This window comes from Apteryx mantelli, chromosome 5, assembly GCF_036417845.1.
Source record: "Apteryx mantelli isolate bAptMan1 chromosome 5, bAptMan1.hap1, whole genome shotgun sequence".
Taxonomy (NCBI): Eukaryota; Metazoa; Chordata; class Aves; order Apterygiformes; family Apterygidae; genus Apteryx; species Apteryx mantelli.
This window is the reverse complement of record NC_089982.1, coordinates 39,358,939-39,375,150: the sequence shown is the minus strand read 5'-3', so window position 1 is coordinate 39,375,150 and position 16,212 is coordinate 39,358,939. Positions and strand designations below refer to the sequence as shown.

At 37.8% G+C, this 16,212-nt stretch overlaps 1 protein-coding gene and 1 long non-coding RNA gene across 3 annotated transcripts in view; one reads left to right on the top strand and one right to left on the bottom strand.

Moving 5' to 3' along the window:
• The window catches only part of LOC106492054 (uncharacterized), a 47,518-nt gene that overhangs the window by 21,244 nt on the left and 10,062 nt on the right, over nucleotides 1-16,212 (top strand). The window contains exon 2 of the long non-coding RNA XR_001293915.2: nucleotides 14,620-14,767. This is a non-coding gene — a long non-coding RNA (uncharacterized lncRNA). The remainder of the gene's footprint in view (nucleotides 1-14,619; nucleotides 14,768-16,212) is intronic.
• GUCY1A1 (guanylate cyclase 1 soluble subunit alpha 1) overlaps nucleotides 1-16,212 on the bottom strand; it is a 37,180-nt gene that overhangs the window by 12,845 nt on the left and 8,123 nt on the right. For both annotated transcript variants that reach the window (XR_010884385.1, XM_067297841.1), the window contains exon 2: nucleotides 1,902-2,313. Coding sequence is in view for 1 of the 2 variants with exons in the window: in XM_067297841.1 (XP_067153942.1) it covers nucleotides 1,902-2,150 (249 nt within the window). In the remaining variant the exon portion in view is untranslated. The remainder of the gene's footprint in view (nucleotides 1-1,901; nucleotides 2,314-16,212) is intronic.

The following is a 16,212-nucleotide window of genomic DNA, read 5'->3' as shown; positions in this document are numbered from 1 at the left end:
AAAGTTATTCTGGATTATGCTCTGCCCTGGTCTTCCATGCACAACTCATTGATGTCATGAGAAGTTCATGAATCGATTGGGGTCATGATATGGTTCCATGTTTGGGAATTTCCAATTGGAAAGAAGGTAATGCTAGTCTGTCTTGGTAAGTAGGGCACCACAGAAGTGTCTAGGCAATGAGAAATATGCTTTTAAACAAAATAAACCCTTCTATGAAGGAGGATGATTCAGTCAAGATGCTTAGGTCTTGATCCCAAAACAGACAGCAAATGGATTGCTATACTTGGATAAAGTTCCAATGGATATGATTTCAATAACTGCAAATAGCCTTGAACTACAGCAGCTCCTGGGTTAAATAATCCTAATATCTTTGACTTTACCCATCTTTTGTCCCGGTTGATAAACTAGCCTACTGTGTTTCTATAATAAGCAGTTGCATACATTTATATTGCTCTTTAAAGAAAAGATATCAGTTATTTAGTAAAAAAGCCCACCAAAAACTATATATTAAAAATAAAATTAGATGAAATAGAAGGTTACAGAAAAGATCTTACTTAAAATTGAAATCATCACACCGTAGAAAAGGGCACTTTGCCAGTTCATTTGTGAGTCAAGAGTCTTTTCCTTTACATTTACAAGTTTAAAGTAAAGATTGGTTTAAAGGGATTAATGTCTTCTATGTAAATACAGCAGACAGAGGTAAAATGTAGTCTATCAGAAACTGGTGGTGTAGAGTTATAGCAAAAAGACAAGAGGTGAAAGAATTGCAAAACAGATCTGCAAATGGATTTAACAACATTCCAGCACTTTTAGTAAGATATGTTGAATGTCTTTAGTACAAGTAACAGAATTACAACTAACTTTGTGATTGTACAGTGATGACCATTCACTGTGCAGTCCCAATATGTACCAGAGGCTTCCTTCACACTTCCCACAGAACCTGAGGCAAGCTCCAAGTATTGAATATTATGCAGGTGCTTTTTAAATACTGCTTCACCAAGTTCTTTTGACAAAGGCAAACAACAGTATTCGTCTCTACTCAAGCAAACCACTGTGCATGCACTGTGCCTGTTTTTAGTGGAGTTGAACAGGGACATAAGAATCCCTTTGTGAAACCACTGTAGGCCTTTTTCATTTTACTTAAAAGGTATTATTATTTCAGTGTTTCAGTATTACTGTTGCATTTCCTATTTGCACAACTATTCTCTTCAGTCTGTACAGGACAGAGAGTAAGAAATGGCTCCTGCTGTGGGGAAACAGGAACCTAGGTGTCAAGTTCTGTAATCCTTACTCATTTAAGTCTATTAGCTTCATTAAATCTCACTCAAGAGGGAAGTTGTTAGTTTTAATTGAACTATTTGCCTGAATAAATGCTTTGTATTTTCTCTTGCATTAAACAGACAATGAAGGTTTTAAAAATAATATATCAGAAGTCTGTATCACAGCAGATGAAAACAGCTGTTTTAATTTTTTTGTGATAAGGGCTAATTTTCATAGCAGTATGGATTCAGTTATGTGCATGTAAGTTAAGTAATTAGGTAACGAGGTGGTGTTTCTCTCACTGTATCTATACATTAAAAAACTGTTACAGAAATACATGTTTTAAAGAAACAATTAAGATGATCAGCGGAAGGTTGCAAATACAGTGTAAAAATATAGGGAAACTTAATGGTTGGGATGGTATGAGAGTGGACAAAATTGATTGTGGTAAAATTGTATCCAGAAAGAATGGAAAAGGATGAAATGAGGGTTTAATATATGGAGAACTGTATAAGAACACAAACTTTGAAGCCAAAACAACTTTGAAAAGGCTTACATCTAAAGGCTTGTATAAAATGTATTTTAAATATTTTTACTGAAATGCTAGTAAAATATCATTATCAGTATGAGTATCTATTTACCTCAGGAAAGATTAGCTTGCAGATGCTTTCCGTTAATGTATGCAGATACACTCTGCTTCTGCTTGTTTTCCTTTGTGGAAGGTTTCCATGAGCATCTTGTTCATGGACTTCTTTGCAGATGGGCTGAGCTGCTTTGGAGCTGTCTTCTGTGCAGTCCTTCTCATGTTCATCAGTAATGTGACTTTGAGTCAGTAAGGAGAAAGGACATTCCCCTGTGATCTTCAAGTCTTTCAGTTTTGTACAGAACATACTGTATGAAGTCTCTCTTTTGAGAATAAGAGTAGTTGGCTTTGTGTTAAATATTTCTCTTCTGTTTACTAACAAGAGCAGAATAAACCAGAATAGTAGATAAGGCAACCACTGTTCAAGATTATTGGTAGTTATAAATCACCACAGGAACAAATGCATGCCCCTACAAAACAAGAGAAAAGAAAAAAATTAAAGAATGAAAAAAAGAAATTGTTTATTCTTTTAAATTCCTGTGATGTGCCAGTTTTACCATGCCTGCATTAAAATAATGGCTCTTCTAGGACCTTACTGTGGAAGGCTACATTTAGGCTCATGTAGCATTTTAAGCATGTAATAATCCCTATTGACTTCAATGATTCAAGTAATTAAAGTTGTGTGCATGGTTAATTGCTTGGCTGAATTGGGGCTCTAGTGATTTAAGGCAGAGGAGCTGTTTTATCTGCTTATATCTTTGATCACATTGATGAATGAGGTTTCTGAAAGAGCAGAGAGCAGACTGGTAATTCTAGCCAGAAAACATTTTAATTCTTCATAAGCACCTATTAAAACCACTTGATATGGCACAATGAAATTGGTTTGTTATGGACACTTAGATCTCCAATTACTTGATGCCCGAGGTATACTTTCTATTATAGAGAAATGTATGATTAAAGTTAGTACTTGCTGGAACAAGTAGTACTAGTTAGTACTACTGGAACAGCAGACCATCCAAGACCAGGGGTTAGCACCCCTCATAAAAGCCACTGACTGGTAACAGCTAATACCATGGGAATCTGACCACATAACTGGTGCAGTTGCTTGGAAATACCAAGGGATTTTATGCTTTACAGATGATATCTTTCAGACAGCACACTGAAAACACAGTTGAACTTTGCATTTTAATAATTGTTCCGTTTGTTACATTTATTTCAGTAAGACTTAATCTGAAAAGGCTCTTTGCTTGAAGATTTTATTTTCTATGGACTATCTCATTGAATCAGATCCCCTCATCCTTATATAATACTCTTAACAAGGTAATCCTTGAGAGCCCTTGGTGAGTCTGCAGCTGAAATGTTACATTTGTCTCTCTGGAGATACAGTACAAGTATTTCTTTCAGAGGCATTGTGGCTTTAACCTGCCTATGCACCATAGCACTTATTCCTGCCCCTGAGACACCCAAAGGGCTTCTAGGGTCACACAGCCACTGGACCAGGGTTAAAAATAACCCATTCCCTAATACAGATTATCCACTGCATTTTTTCAAGCAGCTGTAATGGCACAGCAGAGGAGTGCTGCAGAGCCATCACAGGTGGCATGGATAAGAGGAGAAACAGGCAGAAGCCACTTCAGCTGGACCTGCTGCTGAAAAAAATGTTTGGCAGAAAAGGCCCTTGTAAAATATGCCATAATACTGATGTTGTCAAGCCAGCTTCTAGGGGACATCTATCAAAATTATTAAAGTATTATTTTAAGAATGAATAAACAGAATGCTAATGACAAGGGAGCAAAGAATGCTTAAATAATATTCTATATTTCTGATTTCAGTTTTATACAGAAAATGCTCATTTGTTTCTACTGCATGGATATCAGTAATGTCTTATTTTTTACTGCTGCATGCGGGGCAAATGAGGCAGTGCAAATTTTCAAGCAAGAACCACACTCAATATGTATATATTTATTTATATATATATATATATATATAAAACTTTTCTTATAGTATAAGTATTGTTATGTCTATATAAAAGCATTTTTCTTCAGGAGTCATTACATAACCTCAAATTACTTCAGTAAAAAAAGAAAAGCAGAAAAAAAACCAAAGATCCACCTTTTCTATACTTAATTGGATTGATCTGTGTACTGAAATAAACTGTTAATAATAAATAATAACATAAATATGTACATGAACCATTGTTGAGGAATAAAAAGTTCTATGGCCTTGATGGGTCATATTTTTATACTGATATGCTTTGCTGAAATGCGGCCTTAAATTTCAAGATAAAGTTTTAATTTATCAAATGCCACCACTGAAACTTTTTTTTAAATCAAGTCTGCTAGAATTTCGGGGGGGGAGAGAAAACTTTCTGAAAGATGTTTTTGAGAAAAAATGTTTAAGTATAATAAGATAATAAGACATTTAAAGTATCTCCCAGTGCATGAAATACTACATTTGCATGTGCTTCTATTAAAAAAACAATGTTATCTGTCTGTGAAAAATGAAAGACTGCATTAACAATGGTTAAATTAGATACCAGCAAATATTTAGTGCATTTGCATAAGAACAAAGGCAGTGACTAACCTTCAGCAATAACCACTAGATTCTTTTCCTGCAGGTGGAACTATTTCTCTGTTTTGAGAAGACAATAATCTGGAATTATTTTGGGATTCACTCCCACACTACCATATTGTTTTTTAATTAAATTATATTTGATGTGGTAGGAAGAATGTCTTGCAAGTAGAATCATCTCAGTGAAGGCAAAGATGCCGTCATTATACTTCTGGAGGCCTGGAGCCTCCAGAAGCTGCCAGGCTGGAAGCAAAGGTCTCAGAGGGTGGCCATGGGACAGAACTTCTTTGGTTAAGTGGCATGAAGATCCCTGAGTCAGCAGAGCTGCCTGACATGCAGCTACTGTGGCTGCAGCTTCTTGTTGGGGTGTAGTCGGCCACCCTGCAGTGCTGCAGTGGCCTTGGCCTCCTCATCCCCTGGTGGGGACTGGAATCTGTGCCCTTGCTCTGAACATGACCTTGGGCTCCTGCTACTTGCTGTTTATGACCAAATCATCATTGACTTGCAAGAAAGCGCAGTGAGAACCATGAAGTTTCTAGTATTAATACTCCTGTACAAAAATAGTATTACTACAATACAAATCTTTAAATTCCAAATAATATCAACACAGTTCCTAGTGGAGGTTCCCTGCAGAACTGTTTTGTAACTATTCTGAAGTTCTTGTTTTTCCAGGAACATGGCACGGTCCTTTGGCATCATATATCCCAGTTCTGGGATAAACTGGCCTCTGCAATGACAAGACACCCTAGATCAAATCTTCAAGAAAGCAAAGTAGAAAGCCTAATTCTGTGACACTTCAGAGGATTCAAATAGTGAAAAAACATACTAACTCCTCCTTAATTAAAACACCAGTTCTGCATTTGGTATCTTAAATGCATCTTGCACTTAATATAACTAAAATTCAGAAAAATGTCTATTGTGTTACAGAAGAACCTGCCTCACTCAGTAATGAGACAGTGATGTTTAAAGGTCTGCCAAGAGAAAGGCAGTGAATCACCATTGTAGAATTCACAGAAGGATTTTCAGAAGTAGAATGGTCCTTAAAAAGGCATGAGAAAGATGAGATATGGGATTCATCGCAGGTTAAATCAAACCGTTCTTGATGTGTTTCCAGAATGATGAACCCCATCCCTCCCATTGTTCACAACATTTAAAGAAATTTTCTGACCATAAAAACAAAATGAGAAACATGAGGAAACTGGGAAAAAGTTTCTGTGCATACATTCTCTCCAAACATGCACAGCTGGTTGCACAGCTGTTCAGAGGGACTTTGACAGGCTGGAGAAATGGGCCAACAGGAATCTGTTGAAGTTCAACAAAGGGAAATGCGAAGTCCTGCACCTGGGGAAGAATAGCCACCTGCACCAGTACAGGCTGGGGGCCAACTGACTGGAGAGGAGCTTTGCAGAGAAGGACCTGGAAGTCCTGGTGGCGGAGTTGACCATGAGCCAGCAACATGCCCTTGTAGCTGAGAAGGCCAACAGCCTCCTGGGCTGTATTAGGCACAGCATTGCCAGCAGGTCAAGGGAGGTGATCCTTCCCCTTGACTCAGCACTGGTGAGGCCACATCTGGAGTGCTGGGTCCAGTGCTGGGCTCCCCAATACAAGACAGACATGGACAGACTGGAGCAAGTCCAGCAAAAGGCCATGAAGATAAGGGACTGGAGCATCTGTTATATAAAGAGGCTGAGAGAGCTGGGACTGTTTAGCCTGGAGAAGAGAAGACTGAGGGAGGATCTCATCAATGTGTATAAATATCTGATGGAAGGATGTCAAGAAGACAGGGCTAGACTCTTCTCTGTGGTGCCCAGTGACAGGACGAAAGGAAATGGCAACTTAAAACACAGGAAATTCCATCTGAACCCAAGAAAACACTTCTTTACTGCAAGGGTGATCGAACACTGGAACAGGCTTCCAAGCGAGGTTTTGGGCAGCCTGCTCCAGCTGACCCTGCTTAAGCAGGGAGCTGGACCAGGTGATTTCCAGAGGTCCTTTCCAGCCCTACCTATTCTGTGGTTCTGTGAGAGAGTTCATGCCAGGGGAGCAGCAAGGTTTGATGTGAATTCTCTGTCGCTGCCATAATAATTGCTGTCATATTTATATTTGGAAGCAAATTGAAAATTAAAATTAAATAATCTGCTCTAAAATCAAACTACAAGCAACCAGTGTCTGGCTGAATCCAGCATGGCACTGTGCCACACAGAAAAACGAAGACAGATGACCTACATAGTATAGTCATGGCACTACAGTAAATTACTTAACAGTGCTCAAAATGCTTTATGTAAACATTTCACCATATACTTACATCTGTACTTGTCCCAGCCAAAATGCTTTTCTATATGCTTATTTGTATTAGTTGCTTCTGAATGTTTTCCTCTACTAAAATATTTCCTTGATAATAGCATGAAATACAACACAGTGAATCAATCATACAGTAAAACTGCCTAATATTAAAACATCCATTTATAAGATCTAAGCCATACTGCTTGCTAACAGTAGCTAAAGTTGTTTTATAATCTTAACTCATAGAAATGGGACAAAAATTAGAAGTGGTATTAAACATCTTTTTCTTATTACAAGATGAGTCCTTTGCTTAAAATGGGACAGAGTATAATATTATGCTGTACTGTCACTTTTTTATTTTGAACTGTACCCAGCTACCACTTTGTTAGGTAAACTGCTGCATGTTGAGCAACAATTAAAAAAAAAAGTTTCTGAGTTTGTTTTGCAGTACTGGGAAAATATCACTGATTGAATCTACCTTTCTGCAGCACCGGAGATACTGCAGTGCCTGCAGGAACTCAGCGTGGTCTGGGAGCTGTTGCTTCAGTAGAAGTAATTGTTGACTTCTGTCTTGCCTTTATATAAGACAGAGGCTTCAGATTCCCACTGAGCTCTAGCCTCTGTGGCGTTCAGAAACCACTGCCCCTTGCCAATAGGCCAGTAGGCCACTGCACAGAGCTAGGCAGGAACTGTTACTTTATGCATAGGCAAAAACACAATCGGCCAACTCCTTCTAGCCATCAGGGTACGCGTCATCCTATCTCATTGCAGATTCAGCACTTGTGCCTGTCAGCAAACAAACTCAGGGAGAATAACTACATCTTATCTTTTTGTGTTATTAACCTGAAGTGCAATATCTGCACTTTCCTTTTTCTGCTTCAAATACAGCACCAGAACCAGAGCCTTAGTGATCTGAAAATACGTGAGAGTATTTTGTCCATTCCCAAGGATCTTAAGCAGGCATCTAAAATAGAGAAAATTGCTCACGTCCATATCAGAATATAAGTTCATACTTTAAGAAGTCACAGTAAGCATTTACTAGTGTTGTTAAATCCTGTGAAAGTAAGTTAACTTTCTTTAGCTGCTTCATTGCTAATTTGAACACATTCAGAGTGCACGCACTTTCAAAACGTTAATTTGTTTGGCTGTTGATGCTTTGGAGAGCACAAGATATAAATAACTGGAGGAGGTAGTCAAATCTGTTTACAAATTTCTAAGTTCTAGTGCATCATATCAAATAGAAAACTGCCAATTGTTGAATTAGGTAGAGGACATTTTGGAGAAGATGAGTCCTTGTGTACAGGAGTGAGATGTTTTCCTGCATCTCCCCAGCAGGAGATTAACCCATCCACTGAAGTCTACCTCTTGCCAGGAATTTGGTCCTGCCTTTAGCAGAGCAAATACATTCACTAAACTACCTGAGGACAACTTTATTATTATGCAAGAATAATTTAAAAAATATATCATGTGTGTAACGTGCCTATTAGGTAAACGGCACAATAGTGATGGGGTTTCTAATTCTGCAGCTGCAACAAAAATGTAATTAACATATTCATCAGACCAAATTAGATACAGAATACAATTCTGTAAGAAGTTGCAAAATCAAGGACTTGAGCTCTAGGAATTCCTAAACATAGGTGACCATTCACTTACAATTCATTACTGCTCTTGTGTGGGTATTACTGCACAGGCTTTACTTTCATGATGGATAGTGCTTTTTTTTTTTTTTTCAGCAAGACTATAGGCTCTTTCACTGCACAGATTTTTGCTACTTAAGCAAAGGCAGCAACAAAGTTGTTATCCTCTCTATAGATCAGGCAAGATGAAACATGCTATCTGACGGTGGACTTCCCAATCAGTCAGTTTCTCCCCATCTAATGTGGAATTTCCTCACCTTTCTGCCCTTTTTATTTATGAAATATGTTTTAAGAAATACAGAGAAAACACAATCAAGATTTTTTTCTGTGCTACATCTCTAATGGATTGTGTTCTGTGTTTCTGCAAAACTAGACAGCTACCAAGCCAGGAGATTAAGAAAGTAAGTACATAGGTTTTCTGAGAAGAAAATAAGTTATCTCCTCTTCCCCCTGTGGAATCATCTCCTGGTCCCTATTGCAGTCAGCAGAAAATAAGTTTTGTGGAATATATAAGTAAACATTAAAATTGGTAATGTATTTCATCTTAAGGTCATCATGAGACATACATTTCTGCTGCTTGGATACATTATGTTAACATTTGTGTAAGAACACCAAGCTCTATACCTTGATTCCAAAACCATTCTTGGAGACAGACAAAAACTCTAGTTTTAAAGTATCACTGTATTTCTGATACTGATTTTGTGACTGACTCATTTTCCTCTAATTGGCTGAAGTAAAGCCCTGGATCCAAATATAGCCGAGAGAGGCCCAGACTCCAGATGTGAGCTACATTGCAGCCACATCTCTGGATTCGATTAAAGGCACAGGGGAACTCTAGTTACTGCACGCATGTCTTGGCATGTGGCTAAAGGAAGGACTGATTCTCAACTCTTACTTATATATATTTGTCATTTTAAGTATCACATGTACTTTCATAGGGTAAATATTTTTTCCTATGCTAGGACCAAATAACAGGGAGGCATGCTGAGAGGATAGCGTGGGAAAAATACTCTCTTCCTTTGAGTCAAAGCCTAGCTGTGAAAACAGTCCATAGCGAGCCCAGCAGGCAGTCTCATAGCACCTGATTCTCCGCTTCCCCCCTCACGCTCCCCGGGGGAAAACAGCAGCCTTTGGCTGTGGCACATTCTCTCACCCTCACCCCTGTGGAGTGTGGCTAGCTCCACACAGCTAAGCAGCTTGTAGTGGAAAAGGCCCCTGGAAACCCCAGCCTCCTTACACCATGGGAGCTCTTCGAATTGCCTGTTCACGGACATTTTTGCTATTGCTGAGGCAGAGCTAAAAATACCTCATAAACACTACAGACAACCCCTTGTGTGTGTGCACAACACATTGTTTCAGTCGATTTTTGGTTTGAGAATTCCTGTTTCTGATACCAAACCGACCGAACTGGTGACACCACAAGTGATCCAGCTACACAGATGAGGAAGCAATCAAAACAGAGGGGGTGCTGCAGTAAAGACAAGCAAAAATAAAAGCAATCCAAATGTCTGGAAACTATTCTCACACTCCTAAAGGAATGTATTTTAAATACAGTATTTCCTTTTTCCTGTATTTGCAGTCTGCAAAAGTACAATATGTTAATGAACATTGTAAGAGGAAAGGAAAGAAATAACTATATAAATGTTCAGAACTGTTTCTGGCTTTTCAAGATTTAAAAATTGTCCTGAGGACGCAGAGCGTTCATGGCAGTTAGCAGGAATTAAATGAAAAGATCAGCGTTTTGCCCATAGTCAATGAAATGTAAATTAGAATCCACAAGAAACAATGTGGTTCTAAAATATGAAGTAATTGTCAACACTTCTGCTTACTGATTCTTTCCAAATACCTACTTATAGCTGGTTCTCTCAAACTGACCAACACAAGTAACTTTATTCATTGGAGTCGACCTATAATTTTGAGTGTTTGCAAAACTGATTTTTGATTATCTCATAGATTGAAAACATTTTTCTAGGAACAAGGAAAGTAAAAATTAATTGCAATTATTCTGCTATAATAAAATTGAAAGCTACTGACTTCTTTTCTCATAGTATTTTTCACTGAAATCTTTAGCTAGTATTCATGACATCTTCTATAATAAATGAAACAATAAACTGTTTTAAAATTCCAGATTTCTAAAGCATAAAGTAACTTTTCCTTTGAGACATATTCTGGGTTAACTGCGAAGCATCTGCTAGATATAAAAATAATTCTACAGCTTCTTCAAAGATGCTTATCCTACTGAGACTTGTACATGCATATATTCATTTAATTGAAGTTGAATGTGTATAATTGTTTACGCACCTGACACACAGGTTTGCACAAGTAGCATTGTTGTTATTGTTTTCCCAAAGATACCACAGCATTGTAGAGCAATATAAAACATTGACTGCAGTGTCTGATGACAGTCCCTATGGTTAAATATTTCCTTTGTCATTGGTATTGTTTTCATAGCTTTAAATTATAATAAACAGCAAGTTTTGGCAATAATGGAGTACTAAAAGTTTCCCTGAACTGTACAGACCTCAGAGAACTGTTTTCAAAACTTGGTTCATAGAAAGCAGAATGTTTCATTAGATTTCAGCTGCAAAATTTTCTGACTCGATATTTGCCACCTGCCACTTCTGTTTATAATGTCTACAGTACAATTTTCACACTGGAAATCACTGGCAACTGGCTTTCATATTTATTCATAGTTAAGCACTCATGCCAACTCCCATTGAAGTCAATAGCAGTTTTCTGGATATAGTAGGGATTGGACTAGAACCCTACTAGTTCTGCCACTGTTGTCATAGAAATACTAATTTGCATGTTTTGTATTTTTGAAGCAAAATGCACCTTGACTTCTAACATTCTGGGATTTTGCATGTAGGTGTGTAGATGTGATGGTAAATGAAGAATTGACCTCATTTGAGATTCTAGAAAAGTTATATGCTAGGCTGCACAGAAAACTAATAAGAGGAATTTCTAATTAGAGAAGATGGTTTATCCTGCATCAGCAAGGACATGGCCTTGTAATTTTTCTGATGAGGAAAAAAAAACTGATTGAAGGGGTGTATTCAGCCAGAATAGATGGTTGAAGATGTGTTTTCACAGCCATCATGCAGCTACTGATACTGCTTTATGTAGAACCCAAGGAAAAGAAGGCAGCTCTGAAGAAGAGGAGAGACTTTTCCAATTGTTCTCTTCCATGGTATCTTCAGTGCCGGACCAGCAGGCTCCAGATTAGCAATCCTTCCTTTTGATTAAATGGTTATAGATGGTTTCTGCTACATGACATAGTTAAAATAATCTAAATTGCTGGTTTGGTCATTTGTACTGTAAATTAGTACCTTCATTTTTTATTTCACTGACTGGCCTGTCACTTTTCACACAATGCACTGGGCATCTATAGTTCTTCAGAGCCCATCCTTTTCAAAATCTGCTGATTTTAGAAAGGATTTGACTACACATCTTAAATTTGTAAAGCACAGATCTAAAGGCCATCAACACATCCTGTGAGACTGAATGCTCTAAGAATACATTACAATACCAATTTCACTGTTGAACTGTATCATTTAGTTGCCTTCTAATACTCTTCTGAAAAATGGAGGAAATATGCAATTAAAGCAGTGAATGCTGGGTAAGTCTGTGAATGTATATTGTATTTAAAACAACCAGGTTTCTTTTTTCACTGTAATAATGAAGCAAAGTAGAGTTGAGATGTTTCATGAAATACTGGGATACTTAATGTCTTACACATGTGGTATTAAGAGGAATGAGTATGGTTAATTAGTCACAGTAAATATGCACTTAACGACTAACATTAACCTTCAGTTAATGTATACCACTTCTGTAAAAACTGAAAATTAAATAAATCAAGAGGCAAATCTTGGCATCCTGTAGAATGCTGAATTTCTCTGATGTTTGTTATTGTCTCCAGTGCAATTGCTGCAGTTATCACAGCTGCTGATCTTTCAAATCTTTCCATTCCGTATATTCTGCTTTTCTCTTAACCATGTGAAAGAAATCAAATAGCACAGTGCATTTCTCAGATGACTTTTGCACAGAAAAAGTCAGCATATGCAAATGACAGCAGCAGGCAGAAGGCACGCAAAACTAACCCAGTGCTAATTACCGTATTCACCCCTTGTTCTATATGTGGAGCTTCCCCTTGGCATCGATAGGAGTTTGGTGTAGACACTGAGGTGAAAATGTGGCTCTGAGGAAAAAATATGCTGAAAATACGTACAGGTGGCAATTCAGCTCTGACACTTGAATTTAAAAACAGAAGGAACCTGTGGGAGAGACTATAGCAGAAACCTAGCTTATTCAGGTCTAGAAACATGAGATTCTTTACAGCAAATTTCTCAAGTCGCTACTAAAAAATGGCTTCATGTTTTAAAAATATTTTCAGTGAAAATCAGAAGATCATTGAAAAATGAGGCAAATGAAGATACATGACATATATGCTACTCTTTCAAATTTTCAGATGTCCTGAACAACAGACAAAAGACTCATCCTTATTTTAAATCTAAAAAATATTATCAAATGCTAGGAGCTTTGATCAGTGCTGCCTTCCCAGCTGTAAAAACAAACATATTTACAAACATTTAGCAGGTTCCAAACACGCATTATACCAATTCAAGTGTGTTATTTGTTAAACTGCAGTTTGTTGTAGCAATACTGAATTTGAATATTTAATCCACAGAAATAATTTGGAATGGTAATATCACCCAGCCTTTTTGAAACTCTAGTTTCTGCTTCAGTTCTGGATATTTTAGTGACAGATTGCCAGGTACAGACTGGCTAAGAAACATAGCTTAGCTTAGCTTGAAAAGCTTTCCAAAGTTCCTTTGTGGCATGCATTTCAGTGCTGTCCTGAGCAAGCATGCTTCCCTGAACTGGAGCTGGAGAAATGCAGAGAAAAGGAAGCTCTACCAAGGGAAACAAAACAGATTAAGATTTGGAGGGATGGAAATCCAAGAAGGGGTTAACAAGAATACAGTGGAGAATCTCTGACAGGGACATACCAAACACTGGCTTCTAAGTTCAGGTACCAATTCAGGTTTTAATTATGGAGGTAAATGAAATGTAATTTAAGCATAAGGATTCTCCTGCTACTTTTCCCACAAGCTTTTGTGACTTTCTGGGCAAGGCTCTGAGGTCTTTCTCCCATTAGTAAAATGCAGATAATTCTTCCATAACTCAGAAAGGTGATTTCACTAGAGGACTTGGATTTTTCAAAAGACTAGAATCATATGACTAGCTTTTAGCAAGAGGTATGTTTGTGATCAAAACCAATGTGTTTGTAGGATACAGAACCTGAACTTTGTCTATAGCGTAAACCACAGGGTAAGCTTCCTAGAGCTATTCTATATAGAAATACCTAGAACTGTCCACAGTTCTTGATGTCACATGTATAATTGCCTTGACTGCAATGATATTGACATCGTTGTAAACTTACCAAAGTCTGAAAGATCAAAGCTCTGCTCCATTTCTCAGATAACATAGCTTTTCTCATTTATCATTGCATTATTTTGCAATATCTGCTGCTTCTGATGGTGAGAGAGAAAAATGGAGAGAAAGCAGATAGAGACAGGATAAAGGACCAAGAAGGAAAAGCAGAAGAAAGTAGAAAATGAAACCTAGAGGACATGAAGATTAAAAAATCCATAAGAAAGCAGGAAAGCATGGTCAATAGAACAAAATAATTTGCAAAAGCACAGACAGTTCCCTTACTGATATATTGCTTTTTCTCCACTATGATCCACAGATGTGCTATGGGTATATGCAAATCATTTTTCTATAATCTGTCAATAGAGCTGATAAAAAATACTGAAATTATCATTTCAAGGAACTTTGCAGCAATGTTTAGATTTTAGGGGGAGGTTGTGGTAATTACAGCTTGTATTTAAACCAGTGCTGTTGGCTGCATGTTATTCTCTGTTGCATGATTATGGGAAGATACAAGTTTATCTTCCTGATTTGGCTGCTAACATCCAAATTCTAGGTTCAGTGTTTTGCCTCACTAGCTTCTAATGGGAGGCAGGGAGTGAAGTACCTTGTTTTGTTGCACTGCTTAATGAGGTAACCCTGTTTTAAAAAAGAAGTAAGAATTCTCTGGAGCTGGACATTTCATATGTTATTTTCTAGTATTTTGTTTTAAACTACATTGATTTGTAAGCTAAAGGCAAGGTATACGTTGTTACTGATTAAGATTTCATAGGTTTACATTTTATTTCTTAAAGATATTTCACTTTGCTTTTATAATATGTCCATAAGGAATCTCTTTCCTCTCTCTATCAGACTTTCTGAGATAACATTTAGTACTGCACATGCCTCTGACATCCCAGGATGGAAGAACATGATTTCCTTAAAGGTTCTGATCTCCACCCCAGCAAGGCAGCATGAACCTGCTCTACCATCAGCAATCACCTCCCTGCCACCACAGAAGGTAGGAAGCTGTAAGAGCATGTGGTTCTTTGTCAAGGTGTGGTAATTTATGCTTCAGTGCTGGAATTCTTTGGGTCTCAGTTCCAAGGCAAAACGAGCAAGGAACAAAGTTTGAGAGTCTTGCTGTAAAGGCTCGGGCTCCAAATAAGAGTGTTAGCTAAAGAGAAACAGTAGCATATAGGCTGGTGGAAATGACAGCTGACCGATGGCTCTGAACACTGAAATCTGAACCCTAAAGTGGCAGGCAAGGACTCTAGAGTCCTTACCCTTACTAAGGTAATGCTTTCATCTCCTATTTACTTTTTTTTTAAATTTACATTGTGAACCAAAAGTAATATCAAATATAATTGGAAAATAACTTCTTTGTCTCAACACTTAGCTTGTGCAGTGATTGATGTGCTACCCAAATATCATAAGACTCACCTGTAGTGCAGGAGCTGTTCCACACCAAAGGCCCTTCAAGCACTTTTTGCAACCAAAATGTTAAAGAATACTCACTCTGTTTGCTGTTCTCTAGATCTCTTAACAGAGCTAGATCTGGACGTACCACAACTGAACACCTGTTTTTTTTCATTATTCTGAGGAACCATGTTAATTAAAAAAATCTTACCACATTGGAGAATGAAATAATAAGCTCATATCTATTTGAAGCTTTGTTATTAAAGACCTAAGTGGTTCAGGGAGCTGTCACTGACTTTCCTAGGTACTTACGCCAGGTCACTTGTAAGCACCAGTCCAAGGCAGAGACAAATTTTAAATAACCTTTCATGAGGGTGGCCCATACTAGGAGGTCACAGACTTGCAGTGTTGCTTTACTGACTCATACTGGTGCTCTGAATAGTAGCTGCAAGCCAGCAGGAAAAACAGTTCAGTTGTTTCTGAGGTTAAAGGGCAGGGAACTGAACTGTGGGAGAAAACTCTAAAAATGAACCAAAATCAAATTCTGGCACTAGCAAGTCCATACATACTCAGAACACTTCACATAGGTTTCAAATGTCATTTATCCATTGTCATTATCCAGAAAAGAAATGTTCCTTTGTTTGAAAGTAGAAAGTTAATTTTATTGTTATCTGAGTTCTTGATAAGAGAAATTGCACAACAAGTAATTAGGTTTCACCTCTGTGTTTGTATATGTGCACAGAAAGAGGATGCTACGTAGAAAGTTCTCTCTTTTTTGAGAGATGCATGAAATGTCACCATGGAAAGGCTGACAAATGATGTGTATAGCTGGGCTGGAGGAAAGGGATTGAAGGCATGGCCTAAGCTTGAGTTCCTAGAGGATAAAATAGAGACCTAAATTTCAGGATAATGAGAGGCAGTACCTCTTTCATGAACAATTTCCTACCTAAACTCCAGATGCCAAGATGAAGACAACATCTTTTTTAAGCCTTTTGGTATACTGGGGCATCTGGAAGCAGCACAAATCTTGTGAAGTATGCACTGTCA